General features: G+C 42.7%; 2 protein-coding genes across 4 annotated transcripts in view; one reads left to right on the top strand and one right to left on the bottom strand.

Moving 5' to 3' along the window:
• The window catches only part of cmss1 (cms1 ribosomal small subunit homolog), a 285,389-nt gene that overhangs the window by 161,429 nt on the left and 101,513 nt on the right, over window positions 1-22,447 (bottom strand). Inside the window, exon 1 of one of the 3 annotated variants that reach the window (XM_062974807.1) lies at window positions 4,940-4,961. The exons of the other annotated variants lie outside the window; for them this stretch is intronic. Within the exon in view, the coding sequence (XP_062830877.1) occupies window positions 4,940-4,946 (7 nt within the window). The 5' untranslated portion in view covers window positions 4,947-4,961. Of the gene's footprint in view, window positions 1-4,939; window positions 4,962-22,447 lie in introns of those variants that run through there. 3 annotated transcript variants of the gene reach the window in all.
• The window catches only part of filip1l (filamin A interacting protein 1 like), a 250,830-nt gene that overhangs the window by 131,032 nt on the left and 97,351 nt on the right, over window positions 1-22,447 (top strand). The window contains exon 2 of the mRNA XM_008107828.3: window positions 21,848-22,118. Within this exon, the coding sequence (XP_008106035.1) occupies window positions 21,858-22,118 (261 nt within the window). The 5' untranslated portion in view covers window positions 21,848-21,857. The remainder of the gene's footprint in view (window positions 1-21,847; window positions 22,119-22,447) is intronic.

A 22,447-nucleotide genomic window follows, 5' to 3' on the forward strand; every position in this document is an offset into this window, starting at 1 on the left:
CATTAATTTGATACAGTAAAAACACGTTATTAAAACAAGACAGAATAATACAGTTAAAATAACAGTAAATAAAATCAAGGAAGGAAAAAGCAAAGCCTGTATGACTAAATCTTGTCAAGAATTAGGCCCTGTGATGGAGTCCAAACTGAAAATGACTTGAAGGCATACAACAATGTAGTCTTATCACTGCATAAATGGAAAACTAGTTACGGTAACTAAGCAATCAGCAGTAAATGTTGGAATAATCAACAGACAGTCTGACAGACTGCTGCTAGAAATGCAAGTCTACAAATAGAGAGGTGAAGACAAATATATAAAGCTCTAAAACAGGGGTCCCCAAACTAGGGCCCGTGGGCCGCATGCGGCCCTCCAAGGTCATTTACCTGGCCCCTGTCCTAAACTTTAGACTTAGGGTTGACCTAAGTCTACCTGGTCTTTGGAGGTCTCGTTGAGACCATCTAGATGGCTTTTGGAAGTCACTTTCCTTACCTATGGTCCTATGATGCCATCTAGATGGCCTTTGAGGGTCCCTTTCCTTACGTATGGTTTTATGAGATCATCTAGATGGCCTTTGGGGACCCATTCCTTACCTATGGTCTTATGAGACCATCTAGATGGTCTTTGGAGGTCTCTTTGCTGATTTATGGTCTTATGAAGCCATCTAGATGGGCTTGGAGGGTCCCTTTCCTTGCCTATGATCTTATGAGACCATCTAGATGGCCTTTGAGGGTCCCTTTCCTTACCTATGGTCTTATGAAGCCATCTAGATGGCCTTTGAGGGTCCCTTTCCTTACCTATGGTCTTATGAGACCATCTAGATGGTCTTTGGAGGTCTCTTTCCTTACCTATTGTCTTATGAGATCATCTAGACCAGGGGTCCCCAAACTAAAGTCCATGGGTTGGATGCGGCCCTCCAAGGTCATTTACTTGGCTTCTGTTCTAAACTTTAGACTTGAAGGCACACAACAACAATCCTAATTTTGGACTATTTCATCATAGTCCAGCCCCCCAACAGTCTGAGGGACTGTCAATAAACCCTTCATTTTAAAAATTTGGGGATCCCTGCTCTAAAACATGAAGAGATGACAACTAGAAAAGTAGAGAAAATAATATTTCTCCCTTCCTCTATTTTTAATGTATGTGTTGATTCTTTCTATTTCTGTGAGAGAAGGAAGGTAGAGGTTGATATTATGATAATTTCCAAACTCAATGCAGCTTTACTTCATCTTCATGAAAGTTTCGTTAACATTTTTAAATGCATGCAGATTTATGACATCTGGAATCAAGTCCCACCTAGTTTTCAACTGCAGAAGCTAAGATTATTTCAGCCAACAGGAATTTACTTTGGTTAAGCCTTTCTACCTTGTCAAATCAAGTAGATTTTGTGCATCGGTTTAATCTCTGCTCACTGGCAGCCTTCAGGGGGAAGAAAAGAAAAACTCAAATAGTGTTGAAAGATAAGGAACAAGAAAACCGTTCCCATATTGCCCTTTTGATAAACATGATGTTCAGCGTACAACTTGCTTGACAATGGCAATGACATAAGACAGTCAGCAGTTTTCTTTTCAAAAGGGATATCAGACCATAACATTTGACTTGTGTGTGCATGTATTTCTAATGTTTGTATACGGGTGTGTGTATTATAGACTCTTTAACAGCTAATAGCAGCTATGGTGATTATTTAAAAAGCTAAGTAAATATGTTTACATTGAATACATATTATGTGAGGTGTTTGAACTGTCATGACTTTGCAGCAAAGCGCTGCTCGCACTGTCATAGCACAGTTGCAAATCTCACAAATTTCTGTTACAGGTATATACTTTTTTAAAAAAATAGCCAGAATTATAAGCTTTTAAGGGTATATAAATCAGGGGGGGGCTGTATCTATTTAGTATAGAAGTCTCAAAAGAGAACTGAAAAGCTGGAACTGGGATTGACTTTTGACAGGCACATTCTTCAGGTTCAGCCACACTGCAGAATTACAGTTGTTTGTCACTACTTTAACTATCATGACTCAGGATTCTGGGATTTGTCATTTGTCGTGGCATCAGAGCTCTATGACAGAGAAGGTTAAATATCTCACCAAACCACCAGATTTATATAGCAGAATTGTATAGCATTGAGCCAAGGCAATTAAAGTGATGTTGAATTGCCAGTGTGGGGTTTTTTTGTTGCAGGAATGACTTGAGAAACAGCAAGTTGTTTCTGGTGTGAGAGAATTGGCTGTCTGCATGGATGTTGCCCAGGGGATGCCTGGATGTTTGATGTTTTGCCATCCTGTGGGAGCCTTCTCTCATGTCCCCGCATGTGAAGCTAGAACTGACAGACGGGAACTTACCCGCTCCCCAGATTTGAACTGCGGACCTTTTGATTAGCAGTCCTGCTGGCACAAGGGTTTAACCAACTGCGCCACCGAGGGCTCTGCGGTGTAATTATATTCTCAGTTAGGGTAATTTTGAGATATTATCAGCTTGTACCTTTCAATGTGCTGTTCTGGTCCCGGTCCAACTTACCTGTCCGAATGCATCTCCTCCTATCAGCCCACGAGAACCTTAAGATCATCCGGGGAGGCCCTGCTCTCGATCCCACCTGCCTCACAAGCACGGCTGGTGGGAACGAAAGACAGGGCCTTCTCGGTGGTGGCTCCTCGGCTGTGGAACTCCCTCCCTAGTGACATCCGGCAGGCTCCATCCCTTCTGGGGTTTAGAAAGAAGCTGAAGACCTGGCTATGTGCGCAAGCGTTTAATGAATGAACTCAGTTAGCATTGACATGGATTGGATTAAGGCTCTTGCACAAGGTCTGATGGATGACTGGCATATATATTCGGCGTTGCACTGTGTTAAATCTTTTATATATTGTATTTTAATATGTTATTTAATTATTTTAACTGTTTTATTATTTTATTGTATTATGATATACTGGTAGTGATCCTGCCAGTTGTGTAAGCCTCCCTGAGTACCCTCGGGGAGAAGGGTGGTGTAGAAATATCGGAAATAAATAAATAAATAATATCTTCTAGGCTTCTCCTCTGGTCCTTTCCATCCACACTTTTGCCTCCTCTCCTCTGAGTTTGTCCCCAAGCTTGCTCCATCTTCAAGATGCCCCCTTTCAAATACTTAAGCATACCTATCATGTCCCCTCTTAATCTTCTCTTTTTCAGGCTAAACACTCTAAAGTGCTCAAACCTAAATGGCTTAATCTGCATTGCAAGACATAACCCAAAAGAGTATGCTCCTTTCCCATCTCAAACCATTGAAGAGCATAAATACAGTCTCTAGATTAAAAACTGGTAGCATTATTTTTATTCATTCCCTTTTAAAAAAAGCTATAGGTGGTAAAATTAGAGCCAGCTGCTAGAATACCTGTTTTAAATGTTGAAGAAACAGGTTCAAATCCTTATGAAACTAACTGGGTGGCCACTGGCATTTTTTTTCTTTGTCCCACCTACCTCACAGACTTGTGAAATATTGTACATTTCCTCCATTATTCCATTAGACCTCCTACAATACAGCTTTATAGTGATTAATCAAGAGAGAGGCTAAACTACACTTCCCCAAATACATCAAAGCTTTACAAATGTTTCTCCAAAGTACCAGGATAAATCTTTTTGTATGTAAAACATCTGTTTAATATAAAATTATCCCTAAAATTTTAAAACTTTAAAATGGGCTCTGCCTTTCCAAATAAAATAATTTTTTCTCTCCCCCTGACCAAATCTGAATATTAATTAGAACCATTTTGGGCTCACAATTTGGCAAACAGGACAATTAAAGATTATCTCCCACATATGCTTTGGTGTTCCTAGCTGAACACCAGCATTCAGTTGTCACTTAGCAGATGTTAAGTGCTTCAATTATATTTAAGACATCAAAGTGAGCTCTGCTTCTATCAGGAAGCTTTCAACTGTAATAATGTAATGTAAAGTAACACCCCATTTGGCAAGCTGTACAGCAAGTACAGACAACAAGCATTAAAAAGTAACATTAAATTTTAAAAATGCCTTCTCATCTAGTAGATTACTTCTTCTCCAAAACAAGATCTTTACATATATTTGTAGGGCTCTTAGACATCTGCCTTGCTCTCTGGATCACCTGGCGCCTGCAACTGAGAAAAACTCTTTGGGACTGCTTTTGTCCAATTACATTTGTCAAAAGGAAATTTGCACAAAATGCTCTGGAAACAGGCACAGGACCTCAAGCCACCGCAATCTATTGGAAACACATGTACTTTAACGTAATGTCTTATATCCATATGTAGTTTAAGCATTTCCTTTTACATGGCAGTGGCATCGCTTAATTTCACATGCACCATGAGATCTCCTGCTTACATATGGAAATATGAATCACTATTTGTAATGGAAATAATGAATCGTAGCAGCTGTAACTTGTCATAGAAAGAATCAGGACTATAAAAATTAGCTATACAGCATTACAATAATTAAGCCTTGGGAACAAAGAGAGCGTAATATTGTATAATACATTAATTATTTTTAAAGGTAGCAGCAGACTCTCCACTTAATAAGAAACTGGTAACCCATCTGTATTATGTGTTTTCCATGTTCTGAATGAGTAATTTTGAAAGCCAATAAAATCTGCAGTAAGTGTGTAAATTTTAGAATGGCCACACTGAATTTCTTTTTTCGCCAACAAAGGATAAAGGTGTTAACGGCATTTTAGTTCCATTCACTACACTGTGAAATTAATTTCAGGGAGAACAGTATTTTATTATATGCACTGTTCCTTTGTTGTTGTGCCTTCAAGTTATTTCAAGGCCTTAGGAAATGCTAAGAGTGACATATCATAGGCTTTTCAGGGGCTGAGAATGTGTGACTCACCCAAGGTTATCCAATGGGTTACATATGACCTTATTGTTGCACAATAAAAATATCACTGACTGTAAATATAAGTAATAATGACTAAACAACTAATCAGGACTTACTGCGCATGAATTGTCACTGAAGATCAGCCTTACAAATCATGGACTTGAACTCCTTGCTACTTGAAATATTCTAACTGTCAGTTCCAATCAAAGTTCTCAGTCTCCTTTGTGGAGAGAAAAAGTGGGGTATAAATAAACATAAACATAATAATAATACATTTGTATACAAACTATGGAATCAGTGTATATTTGAACATAATCATGGCTCTAAACGTGACCAGTAAGTACATATGAGGAGCCTTCACTAGGTCAGACCAAGGTCTAATGACACAATATCTAAAGATGAAAATTATCATTAGCAGATTTGTTACAATAAGAGAATTCAGATAAAACCAATAAGAGATACAAATACAAGAAAAACATAATTATACCCATAAAACATGATTGCCAAGAGTGTATACCCTGAACAATTAAAACAACCAAATCACAGAAGGTGTCAAGCATCTTCCACCATGATGCTACTTCTGGCCCTTTAAATGCCTGAAAGGGAAAATGTCAGTGGGGGCCAGGAACACCTTGAGGTGACATTGGTGTTTTCCTTTCTTCACAGAATTACACTTAACTGATCCATGAGTCATATCAAAATTCACAATTTTGGCCTCAAAACCTCTCGTCAACTTATATATGATGTCGACTTACACAAGTATATATAGTATCTTTTGTCTTTCATTCTGAAGGCAGTTTATATCATTTCAGCTAGTGGCTTTTTTATCGTGCCAGAAGTGACTTGAGAACATACTGCAAGTTGCTTCTGGTGTGAGAGTATTGGCCGTCTACAGAGACATTGCCCAGGGGATGCCCAGATGTGTTACCATCCTGATGGAAGGCTTCTTTCATGTCCCTACAAGCTAGAACTGACAGACGGGAGCTTACTCCGTCTCGCAGATTCAAACCGGCAACCTTCAGGTCAGCAACCCAACCTTTAGGTCAGAAGTCCAGCCGGCACAAGGGTTTCATCCATTGCACACCGCAGCACCTAGCTGGTGGCTAATGGTAGCTTTAATTTCCATAAATTGGCCGAAATCTGAAGTAAAAGTGAGACCAATCGAGTCAGTTATGCTTTTAAATGCTGCTCAAACCACTGAAGCATTAAACCATCAAAACATCTGATAGCAGAAGTTTCTATAGGGTAACTATGTGTGAAAGTACTCTTGATGCCTATCTATTTAATTATATGCACTGAAAGACATTATTATTTAGAAAATTGACCAAAGTAGAAAATTCCGAATCCATATCTCAGAAAGAATCTAAAGTTGTATCCACACTACAGAATTATAGCAATTTGAGACCAATAAACTGCCATGGCTCAAAACAAAATCCCAAATTTCCCCATGAAAGGATGTCTATAGGATTAATTTTGAAACATAATACACACTTCCTCCTCCTCTAGAATTATGCACGCTCTGTTTGAGTCTACCAACAACTTTATATTTATTCAAATCATGCTAGTTCTCAGAAAAAAACACATTTTAATTAATATTATGTGTTCTGATAGTTATTGTTACAAAAGTTTCTACAGTGTCTCTCAACAGAAATTCTCAGAATGGTTTTCTATCAAAATGCAGGTAAGACAAATCAGAATGCAGAAAAATATGAAGTCTAAAAAGGTAGCAAAATCTTAACAAGCCACAGAAAAACAATGAGCATGGATAAAATAAAGACCAAATGACTCTGGAAAATAAGAAGTTGGCCTAGATCTGAAAGCACAACAAAATGAATCCAAGTAGACCTAACTGGGAAATGTATTCCATAATTCAGGAGCTACCACTAAAATAATCAGAGCACACTTCTTTGTATGTGCCTTTGACTCAAGTCATTTCCAACTTATGGTGACCTAAAGCAAACTTATCACAGAGGTTGACAAGTGTATGACCTACCAAAGATCACCCAGAGCAGGGAATTGAATCCTGATCTCCAGAGCTGTAGTCAAATGTTCAAACCACCACTTTGTTCTGCCTCTCAGCACCCTTCTATCTCACCTCAATGAGAAGTGACACCACATAAGGCCCTGACATATAGAGTGAGCTGGGGATACAAATAACTCTTAGCCATATAGAAGAAATACATATATGCATTTTTATGTGGCTTTTCTAAATACCACTGAATTCAACCTCAGAAGAAGTAAGTAAATCCAGACCAAACAACCTGACATCAGAGAACACTAAGGAATGACAACAAGATCTGCTTGTGCCCAAAGATACAACAACAATCACTTTAAGGATTCTTAATATGTTTTTCAATTGAAGTCTAAACAGATTCTAAATCACAATAGTTTCTACTCTTTACACCAATCATAAAGAATATTGGACTGTACAACCAGCAGTTAGGGGGAAAGGAGGATCCAGAATAAGTGCTTCAGAAAGCAGCTGCGCATTTGACAAGGCTATTTCTTACAATCCCTCCACAGGTCCATAGAGGGATTTAACTCTCCAAAGAGTCTTGTACAGGTGGCCCATATAACTTCACGAGGATTCTGTTCTTAATAGCTTTCAAAGTCCACACACTGCATTTATTAGTATAGTTCTGACTAAGACCCCAAACTATTTTTATGGGGCCCTATACAATAGTAATAATTCAGGATTTAGCTAAGCTTTCAAAGCTGAATTATATCTAGGCTGAAGTGTTGTGCCCCAGACAAATCCCAATTTATAAGAGAGAAAATGAACCTAAGTTCAATTAATACTGGAATGAAACTGAAAGAAAAGACACCAGGATATTACTCAAATTTTAAAGATCTGGCCCAGTGTGTTCTGGCACCTTACACATTAATTGGCCCTTTAAATCTCTGGGGCCTTCACACATGTATAAAACTGTATAATAAGTAATACAAGTTGGAGCCAGGATACAATTGGTAGAATTGGAAGGGGGGAAGCAAACAACTGGGAAATGGACAGGTTGCTTACCTGTAACCATGTTTCTTCGAGTGTACTCTGTGAATTCACACTAATGGAGAGGCTGCGCCTGCGCAGGTCCCAACGGAAACTCTTCCCAAGCTGAAGTTTAAATTTTGGCGGTAGCCACGCCCCTCCGTCCCCGGAGGGCATATAAGGCAGCCCTCGGCGTGTCCTCCTCAGTTCCTACGCCGCTAAGGCAACGAGAAAGGAAGAGGGTTTGCCAGAGGGGAAGGAAGGGCGGGCTTGTGTGAATTCACAGAGTACACTCGAAGAAACATGGTTACAGGTAAGCAACCTGTCCTTTTTCTTCGTGTACTCTGTGAATGCACACTAATGGAGACTAGCAAGCTTAAGTCTCGGAGGCGGGCTAAGCAAACCCTGACAACGAGAAACTGTCCAAACATATGTTTATTAGACATGAAAAATATGAAAAAACATGAAAAACCATGGTCCGAGGACCCAATAAGGTATTGCATCAATACACACCAAGTACCGAGAACAGACCGGTAAGGCATGATATAACCCTTGTAAGAGCACATGTGTAGGCAGGAACATCATTCTCCAAGGGAGAAGGTAGTAACAATAAGGCACAAATTGTCAGAGAACAGTGCAAACATGTACTGAACAGGAGAAAAAACAATGAAGAGAGGCACCTGAGAAGAAGGGTTAGCCATAGAGAAGTCATAAGAGCAGAAGGTTTAGGACAAGCATGAGGATAAAACTGCTCTAGCAAAGGCTGAGTCCTTTAAAGTCCTTTGGTCTACCCTATAGTGAGACACAAATGTAAGGGGGTTGGACCAGATTGCTGCTCTGCAAATAGAGTCCAGTGGAATGCCCCTTAGAAAGGCAGTCGACGTGGAGAGACCTCTTGTCGAACGCGGGCGAACCGACGGGGGGGGAGGTCGTTTGGCTAGTTCATAGGCCAGTTCAATGGCCTGGGCAATCCAATGGGACAGTCTCTGTGAAGAAATGGGATTGCCCAGTTTATCTGGAGCATGGGCCACAAAAAGTTTTGGGGTCTTTCGAATGTCCTTAGTACGGTCCCGGTAGAAAAGAAGTGCTCTACGCACATCAAGGAGGTGCAGTCTCCGCTCAAGGGAAGACGAGGGGTCCGGGAAGAAGGCGGGAAGGACAATGTCCTGGTTAAGGTGAAAGGCCGAGACCACCTTGGGGAGGAAGGTGATGTCCGGACGGAGAACGGCGCGGTCGTGATGAAAACGGAGGTAGGGTTCATCAACCCGAAGGGCCGCCAGCTCCGAGGGTCTGCGCGCTGAGGTTATGGCCACCAAGAAGGCAACTTTCCAGGAAAGGAGACGTAGGTCGGTCGAGGCCAAGGGTTCGAAAGGAGAAGCAGTGAGCTGGGAAAGGACAAGCTCGAGGTTCCATCCTGGGGTAGGAGGTTGGGCCGGTGGGCAGATGTTGTTGTATCCTTTCAAGAAGGTCTTGACGAGGTGATCGGAGAACAATGATGGTCTACCATGTTGTTGAAAGCACCAGGATAGAGCAGCCAGGTAAGATTTCATAGAGGCAAGAGAAAGTTTTTGCTCTGCTAGAGACATAAGGAAGTCCAGCACAATCGGTACCGAGGTTGGGAAAGCAGTGATTCCTCGGGAGCGGAGAAAGGAACGAAAGCGAGAGACTTTATAAGTGTAGGCCCTGGTTGTAGCCGGCTTGTGAGCTGCGCGGAGGACCTCTTGTAAGTTCTGCGGGAGGGAGGTCAGGCGAGAATCCTCCAAGCAGTGAGATGTAGAGAGGGGAGATCCGGATGCAGAATCTGGCCGTTCTCCCTGGATAAGAGGTGTGGTAGAAGAGGCAGAGTGAAGAAGGTCGCCTTGGAAAGACGAAGAAGAGCCGGGAACCACGGTTGACGAGGCCAGGCTGGCGCTATCAGGATCGCCGACATCGGTACCGACCGGAGCTTCTGGAGGACCTTCGGTATCAGAGGAAAGGGCGGAAAGAGATAGATCGGTTCCGCCGACCAGTCCAGAAGGAAGGCGTCTCCCAGGCAGCCTGGAGAGGAGGACGGGAGAAGTCTTGCCCCGTACCGAGGCAGCTGAGCGTTCTGGGGAGAAGCGAAGAGGTCTAGGGTGGGGAAACCCCATTTGAGAAAGAGAGAAAGAAGAGTCTCGGGGTCGAGCATCCACTCGTGGGAGGAAGTCGTCATTCTGCTGAGGGCGTCTGCCAAGTTGTTCTGGATCCCGGGAAGGTGAATCGCCGAGATTTGGATGTTGCGGGCTATGCACCAATGCCACAGCTGGGAGGAGAGAAGCATCAGCTTCCTTGAGCCCGTGCCGCCCTGTTTGTTGATGTAGAATACTGCTACTGTGTTGTCTGACTGTACGAGGACAGATCTTTGGGAGATCAGGCGGGAGAAGGCTTTCAGAGCCTTGAAGATAGCAAGGAGTTCGAGAAAGTTTATGTGATTGGCCTTCTCAGAGGGAGACCAGAGGCCTCGAACAGTGAGGCCCTTCATGTGGGCTCCCCAGCCGAAATTGGATGAGTCTGTGGTTATGGTGATCGAGGGAGGAACCGAGTGGAACGGAAGACCCCTGCAGACGTTGGAGAGGGACTTCCACCAGAGGAGCGACCGACGAACATGAGGCGGGACCGAGAGAAACCTCGAGTTGGGGTGGCGAAATGGCTTGAAAACATCTATGAACCACCTCTGCAGGGACCGGAGACGGAGCCTGGCGAACGGGGTCGTGAGGACTGTGGAGGCCATGTGGCCCAGCAGTATTTGGATGGATCGAGCCCGAACCCTTCGGTGGGTCTCGCAGAAGATGATTTGTTGACGGAGAGCTAGAAACCTGTCGAGCGGGAGCGAGACAGTCTGAGCGATTGAGTCGAACAGGGCGCCGATGAAGCGGATTTTGTTCGACGGGTTGAGGTGAGATTTGTCGTGGTTTAGCTGGAGACCGAGAGAATCTAGAAGAGAGAGGGTGTAGTCGACGTGACGACGGAGTAGGACAGGGTCGGATTCGACCAGAAGCCAGTCGTCTAGATAGGGAAAAACTGTGATCCCCTGGAGCCGGAGGTGGGCAGCCACGACAGCGACGACTTTGGTAAAGACCCTTGGGGCGGTAACGAGGCCAAAGGGTAAAACGGTGAACTGGTAGGTTTGGTCGAGGACCTTGAAAGAGAGGAAGCGCCTGTGGTTTTCTCGAATCGCCACGTGGAAATAAGCGTCTCGGAGGTCTATAGACACGAAGTAGTCTCCGCGGTGAAGCATCGGGAGGATGGAGGCGATGGAGACCATCCTGAACTTGGTTGGGCATATGAAGACATTGAGCATGCGTAAGTCCAGAATTGGGCGGAGGCCCCCACCCCTCTTCGGGACCGTAAAGTACCTGGAGAAGAAGCTTTGAGGGTCCTGTGCCGATGGAGAAGGCCGAATAGCCCCTTTGGCGAGGAGGGTGTCGACCTCTGCGAGAATTTCTTGAGAGGGGTTGGAGAGAAGGACCTGACCGGTGGGAGGGAGTTCCTCGAATTCTAAGGCATAGCCTTCTTGGACAATTTTTAGAACCCAGGCATCTGAAGTAATAGATTTCCATCGGTGAAAGAAGGGAGCCAGGCGGTCTATAAAGAGACCATGAGGTTGATTTGGTGGAGGAGAGGGGTGCGGAGGAGTGAGAACGACATCGGTACCGGAGAAAGAGTCTTTGGAAGGAGAGATGGCGTCAGGAACGCCGGATAGGTTGACCAGCGGTGGGGGTGACCCGGCCGCGTTGTCTTTGAGGTTGTGCGGCCCGACGGGGCTGTTGGCGATTTTGGTTGTTCGATACCGAGGGACGTCTGAAAGATTGCTGGCGGTAAGAAGGAGGCGGGAAGCGTCGAAAGCGTTGAGGAAACCACTTGGTGCGGTGAGCCTGGGGTTGATCGCCGCATTTAGTGGCCAGAACTTTAAAGTCATGGTTGGTTTTAAGCTTGTCATCGGTGCCAGCATTAAAGAGGCCCATGGCGTCGAAGGGGAGGTCCTCGATGACCTGCCTCGAGGAAGAAGATAAGCCGGAAGATCTCAGCCAGGCGTGGCGGCGAATGGCAATGGCGTGGGCGATCATCTTGCCGGCCGTGTCGCCAGTATGCTTAGCCATCTGGATTTGATGATGCGCTAAGGAATCGGCTTCTTGTTGGAGGGTGGACATGACCGACCGGTCTTCGTCGGACAACTTCGCGAAGAAGGGCTGAGCTTTTTCCCAGAGGATCTGCTGGTATGCCCCCATACAGGCCCCATAGTTCGCCATTCTACAAAGTAGAAGGGCTCCGGAGTAGAGCTTTCTGCCGACCGCGTCGAACCTTTTACCCTCTCTGTCTGCAGGGGTAGTGGATTCACGACCGGAGGACTGAGAGGCCTTTACGACCATGGAGTTCGGGTCGGGGTGGTGTTTAAGCCATTCTAAGGTGTCGTCATCCGTACGATACCAGGACTCGATTCTCTTCGAGGTAGGAGGGATCGAGGAGGGGGTTTTCCACGAAGATTGGATAACATCGAGGAGATAGGGTAAGAACGGCAACAGCGTGGCTGGAGGGGCCTGGGCTTGGACCCGTTTGAAAACCGGGTCAGTTACTGCTTTGGAAGTCTGTTTAATTTCTAAACCCAGGGCATCAGCCATTCTAATCATTTGCTCGGAGAAAGCCCGAATGTTGTCGGTAGGCGAAGGAGGATCCACCTCATAGGCATCATGGGGAGGAGAGAGATCAAGGCCTAAGGATACCACCGAGGCCGAGAGAGCAGAATCCGGGCGATCAATTTCTATCTCATCGTCCCCAGCCCCTTGAGGGGACTGGGGAGGAGATGACAACACAGTCTCTGGTGGCGGCACCGCCTCAAGAGCAGGAGCTATCTGCGGCCGAGTTTGTTTGGAGGCCGAAGCCTGGACCGCTCGAGCCAGGCGAGTGGTTTGTCTACCCCGTTCCGGTGTCGAGGTCGGGGGAAAAAGCTGCTGACGAGATGAACGATGAGAAGCAGCAGGTCGAGGAGATGGGACCCTGACCAGTGTCTGAGTGGAGTGGTGGGGTGAGTCCTGCAACTCGCCGTCCGAGAGTTGGTGAGGAGAAGGCTGGCGAGGTCGCTGAGCGGGAGCGATCGGAGAAGACCTTCTAGAAGAAGTTGCCGAAGAAGGGGCATCCATCTTGGAGGAGGCAGAAGAGGAAGAGCGTTGGGTTGCCCTCTTCTTAGCGAGCGGTTGTTTTGATGGAACCCTCAGGGATTTACCCGGTGTGGGAGGGATCATTGCTGAGTTGGATTGGGTCCGACGAGCTTCCTCATGAGCCCTTTTAAAGGCGATCTTCATCGCGGAGGTCGATGGAGGAGCCCCGAGCTGGGATCGAGCCGAGGAAACGGAAGCTACCGAGCTCGACGTCGAGGAAGGACCGACCCGACCAGAACGTGTCGACACCGTGGCCGTGGTGAGAGTGCACGGTGGTTTAGCGGCCTTGGACGACCTGGAGGCTCTGGACGCCTTAGACGAGACCGAAGGGGCTTTAGCCGCTGAAGACGACATCGGTTCCGGGTTAAGCGGCGACTTCGTGCCCGAAGTCGACGGAGCGGGTTCAGGAGCGAGCGATTTTTCGTAGAGCGCCGCTCTAAGCCTCGCGGCTCTATTTTTGCGAGCCTGGGCCGTTAGGGCCAGGCAGAAACGGCAGGTACCGACGACATGTGCTTCTCCAAGGCAGTAGAGGCACTTGGCGTGGCCGTCGGAGTCAGGAATTTTAGCGGCACACTGAGTGCAGCGCTTGAAGCGAGTCGTAGACATGAGAATCTGAAGTGAACCTTGCGGCGGAAAAAAAGGAACTGAGGAGGACACGCCGAGGGCTGCCTTATATGCCCTCCGGGGACGGAGGGGCGTGGCTACCGCCAAAATTTAAACTTCAGCTTGGGAAGAGTTTCCGTTGGGACCTGCGCAGGCGCAGCCTCTCCATTAGTGTGCATTCACAGAGTACACGAAGAAAAAATATATACACACCAACACCAATACCACTACAGCAATAGCACACATTTCTGTGAGGCTCCAGGGTCAAATCAACAGCCCCCTCCTCACCTAGCCTTGAACCTCAGCTGTCTAGCATAGTAGCACAATGACTCTACAGGATGGTGTGGTGAAGTCTGACAATAAAATCAGGAATTTGCTCTCTTATAGTAGAGATGGTTGTTGCATAGAGCACATTTCCAATATTTTCTCTTCCCATTCTTGGATACTGAGTTATAGAATTTGAGGAGAGTTTGGAGGACATTTTGGCCAGTTTTAAAGGAAAAATCACCCCAAATTGTTCCATTTTTAATAAAACCTTGCTTCCAATTTTAAAAGGAGAGCTTCGGAGGTGGGGGTGGGGGGTTTATTTTAATGGGTGTCAACCTGAGATCCTTGAATAAGGCAGCATACACAGATGATTTTAGGGAGACTACCTCAAAGAATTATAGCATAATAAGCATTCAAGTCTATACCTGGAACCAACTTTCTCTTGCCTTTTCCTTTTATTTGCTTTTATCACTACACTCCTGGGAATTTCTTTTCCTGCATGTATGTGACCATGAAAGAATTATAACAGGAAATAGTATCTAGGAAACAGGTCTAGACAAATGCCAAGATTCATAATGTGCAAATACTTTTTTGTGTCCTAACAAAAAAATCACAGTAATTTATTGCTTGGTTCCATACAGGTACTACAAGATGGATTTTGGATTACACCTTATGGTCAAAGTCTATCCCTGTATTTTCTATATAACCAGGAAAGAGAAAAAGTTTTGGAAGTCTCCCATATTCTTTTTTTATTTCTTTTTGTCCGAAATATGAAGAAATGTGTGGATTTTAGTATAATCTTCCCCATTTGTCCAAAACAAATCCAGGATAGCAATTTCCAGCAGACAAAATATTCTTCTCTGTCTGTTGAATTGGTGTTACAAAGGAAATACTAAGAGAGTGTGGGAATCAGAACCAATCTAGAACAAAAATGATGGAATACTCAACTTCAGGTTTTGGGCTTGGGAAGACAAAACTTGTCAGTTTCAGACTGATTTTCTCTGAATTCAATATATGGTGAAATAATAATAATTCCCAAACAATATTTTAATCAATTTCCAAATGCAATAGTGTTCACCTGATCTGTAAAAATGTAACTGTAAGCTCCCAAAATGTATGCAGTAGTTGGAAGTTCAACCTGTAATGAATACAGCCACTCATCCCTCAGCATCGCATTCAGATCCCCCAGCCACCTATTTTCGCATATGTACTCCAACAAATGTTCAACTTTCGCTGGGATTAATGGCTCTGGACATCTGCAAAAGTGAAGAACTGAAGAAAAAAGCTATTTATTTATTTATTTATTTATTTATTTATTTATTTATTTATTTTGCTGAGCAGATTACTTCTCTAGGAATCTCTAGGTCCTCCAGCACATCACTATGGTCAACTTCCATTGCATGTTAACTAATCTGCAAATATCAAAGCCACAAATGTGGAGGGCCAACTCTGCAGGCTTTATTTACAGATGTGCTTTTCTCTCTTTGAAAAATGTAAGAATAATTTTGGGCATATTAAATCCCCACCCTTTCCCAAAAAAATGTTCAACGCATATTAGGTTTCCATAGCAAGACACTGATGGTAGCTATAGATGCATGACTCTTCACTGACATGAATTCATGAAAGATCAAGCAGGCCGATTTATCAGACATTAGCAGCTACGTTTGATCTTCCTTTAAGGAAGCGGTTCTCAGGCAATTCAAAGGACTGTGGTTACTTTTTTACAAAGGAGGAAGGGCTACGTTGAAACAAACACTCCCAGGCCAAAAAAAAAAGAAGTTTTTAAGAAAAGCTATGTCTGTTAAAGTATTCCTGAAAACTGGTGAAACAAATTGGGGATCATAATGAGGGCATTATTCTATGCTATTGCTCATTCTTTTCTCCCCAGCCCACTTTAGACAAAGCTCTTGCATTTATGCTGCTGGTATTCCATAACTGAAAAATATAAGGTTTAAAATTATAAATTTATCTTTATAGCTTACAATGCCACAGATTTTAAAACCTACCAGATGACAGTAGCTTCCTCATATGAAAATGAGAAAATGATCTCTTGGAATAAAAAACAAGTGCCTCATAAAATCTGGGGATTCTATATAAAATTTCTACATCTCTGTGTGGATATGTGCCTTCAAGTTGCCTGCTGACTTATGGCGAACCCATAAATTTCACAGAGTTTTTAGGTAAGATATACTCATCTGTGGTCTTCCAGTCTCCATGGGAAATATAGTGGAAAGGGCCAATGTTTGTCCCTTCCTGCATTTGGGGCTCAAAATGGGACCTAAAACTACAATCCAAAAGTGATCAGAAATTCAGATCAGATCACCATTTGGAGCCATGGAGGAGAAGAATTAGACAAGTTTCTGAATCACATCAACAACATCTACCCAAACTTCCAATTTACCATGGAATAAGAAAATGAAGGAAAATGACAATTTCTAGATGTCCTAGATATCCACAATCAAATCAACAACTGGGCCATGTAGTCTACAGAAAACCTATGCACTCAGATAGATACCTACATAAAAACTCCAACCGTCACCCAGATAAAAAAAGAAACATAATAAAAGCCTTGGTAGACCATGCAAACCCCACCTCCTCCAAGGTGAACTAAACCACATAAACTGGGCTCTACAAGCCAATGGGCATTCTACAACAAACATCAGAAGGGCTGTAAGACCAAGAATGTTCTTACCATACATCAGTGATTCCCAAAGTGGGCGCTACCGCCCCCCGGTGGACGCTGGAGCGATCCAGGGGGCCGGTGATGGCACCTATTAGGACACGAGGGTGGGGCCAGAGGAGGGGCGGGGCCTCTTCCCAAGTGCCGGAGACAGGGCTGAGCACCTGAGGTACCTGTTAGGACACACAGGGGGCAGAGCTAGAGGTATATTTCATCCCGAGGTATATTTCAGCAGCTCCAAACATGTTTACTTAGATACTAGTGTATAAATAAAAAAAAGAAAAGAAAGAAAAGACAAAAATGCCCCCCCCCCCCAAAAAAAAATACCTAGGCTGACTTATACATGGAAAAGGCCTGTAATAGGGACCTAGTGTAAAAGCAGTGACAAGCGGAATAGGCAAGAAGTGATCCTATTAAAAATGGCCACCACAGTCTCCTTGCAGAGAAGCTTATACAGGAAGCCTTTATCAAGAATTCTTGCCACTGCTCTACCTAAACAACCAAAATGATTCCATCAAGTTGCTGCTCATGTTGAAAAAAGAAAATGAGGAACTTTTCATGCTATGCAGGTTGCTTTCCTTACTCTTCTCCCTCATCTCATTATTTTCCTCATTTACACTCCTCACTCTATCCACATTTGTATAAATATAGGCATTTTTAAAATTAACAATGCAATTTACCCCTCTCTATTGCAACACCTTAAATAAACAGATCCTCCCCTTCTCTTTAGCTCTTAAGGATGCTCCCTTATATGCATTTTTAAATAGAGAGCAAAAGATTTGCTTGCTAAATGCCCTTAACCTTTATCATGAAAGTATTCAAACTTCAAAACACATCTCAGCTTATACATGAAGTCAACTTATACACAAATATATGCAATAGATGTTCCATTTCACTTATGTCTATTTTAATTTTGAATAGAAGTTTACCATAACTTGTTGAACTGGCCTTCATTTTCAGGAATGTTTCCATGTTATTCCTACCTCTGATACAAAGTTTTATCTTTAAAAAAAGTAATATTCAACAACTCTTCTACTTTATCAATTATGCTATGTTGTCTTGAAAGACTGCACTTACATGGTGGATGCAATTGTAATTCTAGCCTACTGTCATGCTCAGATGAATATAAAAAGTATATTCCCAAGCCAATGTGAAAAATGGACTATGAAAAAGGACAGCAGAAAGGCCAACTAAGGAGCTGGTTGACAGCATGCAAAGCTACTAGTAGACCTTTTGGTTGAGAACCATTCCAAGTTCAACCAAAGGACTCAGTAAAAATTATGATTAAGTTAGAGCTATTGTCGCCGTATGAATAAAGAAAATAGCTGAAAGAAATCAAGGTTTCCAAAGTAAGCCTTGTCGTATTCAAAAGTGTAGCAAACTGTTCACACCAAGTAGCACCATTTGTGAGAAGACTATAAAACATCACTTGGAAGAAACAATTGAGGGGGTCCATTCTAGACCTGATTTGCTAAGGATATCATGAATATTGTCAATCAAGTTCTAGTGTAAATTAAAGCAATGGCCTGGATAAAATGAGAAACATGTGAACCATATTTTGAAATGCATTCACACGAAATAATCAAAAATATTAAACTCCCCAAAAAATCCTAAGAAATAAAAGACCTGATTTTTAAAGCAAAGCAAGAATGCAGAGGTTCTAAAGAATCAATGATTTGCTTCATAGACACACCAGTGTTTCTTACCACTTTACACCCTCTGCTAAACCAAAACAGGCCACAAAGCCAGCTGCCTGATGCATTAGTCATCCAAGTTCGGTGTAATATAAAACATCCCCTTGGAGGGGTTTCAACATGTCCACTACAGCTTTCATTCATGTCCTCAAAGCATTAATAAAATGCCAAATAGAAAAGAAATACAATACAGGAGCCACAAAGCCTAGCAAATGCTCAGACAGAAAATTGCAAGATAAACCAAGTTCTTTATTATCCTTTCTTTTAATTATTGCTAGCATTATGAACTGATCACACCCTGAGCATCAAAAAGCATGGGTCACATATTAACTGTTCTTCCAGACTAAGCCCTGAGAAACAATACCTTGTTGAGGTATTGAGCAGTGCACAGTCCTCTTGGATAAAAATGCAAGAAATAACAGGATTGTGGTCCCTTGGTATCTTCTGGGATTTGATATCAGAATCCCCGTAGATAACAAAATTCGTAGATGCTCAAGTCCCACTATATACAATGATGTAGTAGAATGGTGTTCCTTATACAAAATATACATGTTACAAGTGGAAACTGCCACATAATGTTGCTACAGCCAATATTATCCACTATCAGGATAATATTGAACATGTCTCAGTTTTCCATTTTTATGCTCTTGCTGCTAGTTTGCCAGTATGAAAAAATGCATATTTGATTATTGTGTAGAAGAAAGGATTCCAGCTACTGTGGTGTGGTCGTAGACTCTCTCATATTGCCAGTATTGAAGCAAAACTCAACAACAAATCCAAGTTCACTCCAGCATTTGAAATGTGTGCCTTTCTTCTCAAGCTCAGACAAAAAACCAAGTTAGGTTTGCCATGCAAAATAGTCTTAATAGTAACCACATTAAGACGGTGTTTATTCCAAGTTTTGAAACATGTTTGAAATGTATCTGGAGAGCAAGCATAATATAGACTGAAAACATTTACTACAGCCACTAACAAAGACAATTCTTTTTACAAAGCCTTTTGTATGAAATGAAGCAAATGTGCCTTTACCTGAACCTTTTTAGCACCTGGTCATTCACTGACATAGAGCAGTGATTCCCAATGTTTGATTCTCAAGGTATTGTAGACTTCAGTTCCCAGAATTCCTGATAGTCGCCAATCTGGCTGGGGCTTCTGGGAACTGAAATCCCAAACAGCTGCAGGACCAAAGGTTGGGAAACTCAAGGAAAAGATCACATGTTGGACACTTATATTAGACACTCTTCTTTAATGAACCACCTGGTAATGATGGAATAAATAACAGCACAGTATTTAATTCAGACTCTATCCTAAATATTTAATCCAGATGTTTTAAAATGTATATACACATAAATCTACATTCCATGCATGTTTTATGGTTAGTGTAATATGAAGAATGTCAGAAATGCCTGTCATCCTAGCATTTTAACATCCTCGAGAAGGGAGGGTTGCTAGGGATATTCTGAGATGCATTTAGGATCATGAGGCACCCTATTCTCAAGATGATTTCTCTAACAGATTTTCATCATTTTCTAAGTAGAGTGGGTTTATTCATGAAGTTCTCTTCTGACTCTGGGCCTTTCCACACAGCCATATAACTCAGAATATGGAGGCAGAAAATATCTACTTTGAACTCGGTTATCTGAGTCCGTAAAGGTAAAGGTAAAGGTTTTCCCCTGACGATAAATCCAGTCGTGACCAACTCTGGGGGTTGGTGCTCATCTCCATTTCTAAGCCGAAGAGCCGGTGTTGTCCGTAGACACCACCAAGGTCATGTGGCTGGCATGACTGCATGGAGCGCCGTTACCTTCCCGCCGGAGCGGTACCTATTGATCTACTCACATTGGCATGTTTTCGCACTGCTAAGTTGACAGGAGCTGGGGCTAACAGCGGGCGCTCATTCCGGTCCCGGGATTTGAACCTGGCACCTTTTGGTCCGTAAGTTCAGCAGCTCAGTGCTTTAACGCACTGTGACACCAGGGGCCCCTTCTGAGTCCATACTGCCCTATATTCCAGTTCAAAGCAGAAAATGTGGGATTTTATTCAGCTGTGTGGAAGGGGGCTCAAAAACCTCAATTCTATTTTCCTAACCAAGTGATCTCCACTGCCTCTGGCTGTCTTGTCATCTTCTTTCCAAATTTAAAGTACAGCTGTCCCTTGTGTATCCAAGGATTCTGCATCTATAGATTCAACTATCCACAGCTTGGATTTTTTTTTAATTCCAAAAATGCAAACTTTTATTTTACCATTTTATATAAGAGACACCATTTTAATGTTCCATTATATAGAACAGGATGTAAGCATCCATGGATTTTGGTATCCACAATACCAAAATTCTGACTACACCTGAGCTATACACATACCACATCCATTTACCCATAGGTATATAAAGCATAGGGAATTTTATATCCAATTAATGTGGCAGATCAACCTCCCCATTACAATCACTGTATTGACTCATCATGTGATTTTTTGTAGGAATGGGCAAGCTGGAGAATAAAGTGTAAATATCCCTTAGGTACACCCCAAGAGTCTGCCTCCAATGTTAGTGTTACACCAAAGGACTATAAGCTGCCTATTAGTAAGTCAGAATATTTGATCCTAAAGCAGAGTTGCTTATATCTACTAAGCATAAATATTCCCCATAATTTCAGGCAAGGGTCTTTCCCAGATTTACTCTGGACTGCAAATAGTGTCGTGTATTTTAGCACTGAACCAAATCCTGAAAACTTTACTTTCCTATACTATAATTCCAGAATTTTCCAGGATTTACGCTGAACTTTGGTATTCTTTTTCCTACATGGATTCCTCAGTTTTTGAGTATTTCACAAATACAATACAATTATAACCTGTGCATATTTACTGAGAAGTCATCTGATGTTTGCTAACCCACTAGGAAGTGTATTTGAGATTGCAGCTTTAATTTTTAAAAAGCAACAATCATGTGATCAGAATAGTATAGACTGAAGACTTTCTTAATGTTGTCATCCCCGCACCGTCTGCCTTTGGTGTGGGGAATGTGAACAGTGCAATAAAAGAACAAAGCTGTCACAAAATCAAAAGGGGCAATCAATAAAACAGTACATCAGAGGGATTTAAAAATTCACAGAAAGTGAAGATTAAAGACTTAATAAAACAAATATGTCTTTATGCTACAGTTGAGTGACTGAATAGGTCAAAAGTGGGTAACTGAGGTTCTTCAGATGTCCTACTTTAGATTGCAGTTCCTGTAATCCCTTATCACTGGTTGTGCTTTCTGGTGTAATGGAAATTGCAATCCAATGCAACCAATTAAGACCAAGTGAATCTACACTGTACAATACTGGTAAATAAACCCTTCCAGAAGCTGGGGTTAAGAGTGGGAGCTCACCCTGCCCCCGGGATTCGAACCACCAACTTTTGGTCAGCAGCTCAGCAGATGATTCAAAACTTCCTTCTAATTTCACAACAGGTCATGGTCTGTACAGCACCTGGATGAACATAAAAATAGCTAGTCCAGATCCAGGAAAAGAGGCCTTAGCAGGATATAACAAAGATGCAAAGCAAGTTCTGCTGTGTATTACAACTTGAAGTTTTGTATTTCCTACTGTATTTTTAAGCTGTTTTATTTTGTCTTCCTTTACCAGATATTTGGAAATGCCTTCCAGAAATAACACTACACAAAAATCATCTAAATTAAAAGAGTATCAACAAATGCTAAAGGGCACCCATACAGAAAGTATAGACAGGATAAAAATGAAGAGGAGACAAACTGAAAATTGCTGTGCAAAAGAAAGAGATACCATCCTAAGCAGTCCTGAATCAGACAAGAAAAAGAGAAATTATTCCAAGAAGGGAGAAGATCTGTCTCGAGATGATCTTTTATTTCTTCTGAGTGTGCTTGAGGGTGAATTACAGGCCAGTATATTTCTAGTTTCATTATAAATGCATTTTTAAATGTGTTCTACATCTATGGCACTGCAAATATAAAACATACACTATGTATATTTCATTGAAAAGACATCAAGCTAAAAAAAGGTGACAGTATTACTAAAGCATAATACATAATAGTACAATCTGCTGTACGTTTACTCAGAATAACATTTCAGTGAGTTGTCGAAGGCTTTCATGGATCAAAGGGTTGTTGTATGTTTTCCGGGCTGTATGGCCATGTTCTAGAAGTATTCTCTCCTGACGTTTCGCCCACATCTATGGCAGGCATCCTCAGAGGTTGTGAGGTATGGGGA

Source organism: Anolis carolinensis, chromosome 3, assembly GCF_035594765.1.
Source record: "Anolis carolinensis isolate JA03-04 chromosome 3, rAnoCar3.1.pri, whole genome shotgun sequence".
NCBI classification, from domain to species: Eukaryota; Metazoa; Chordata; class Lepidosauria; order Squamata; family Dactyloidae; genus Anolis; species Anolis carolinensis.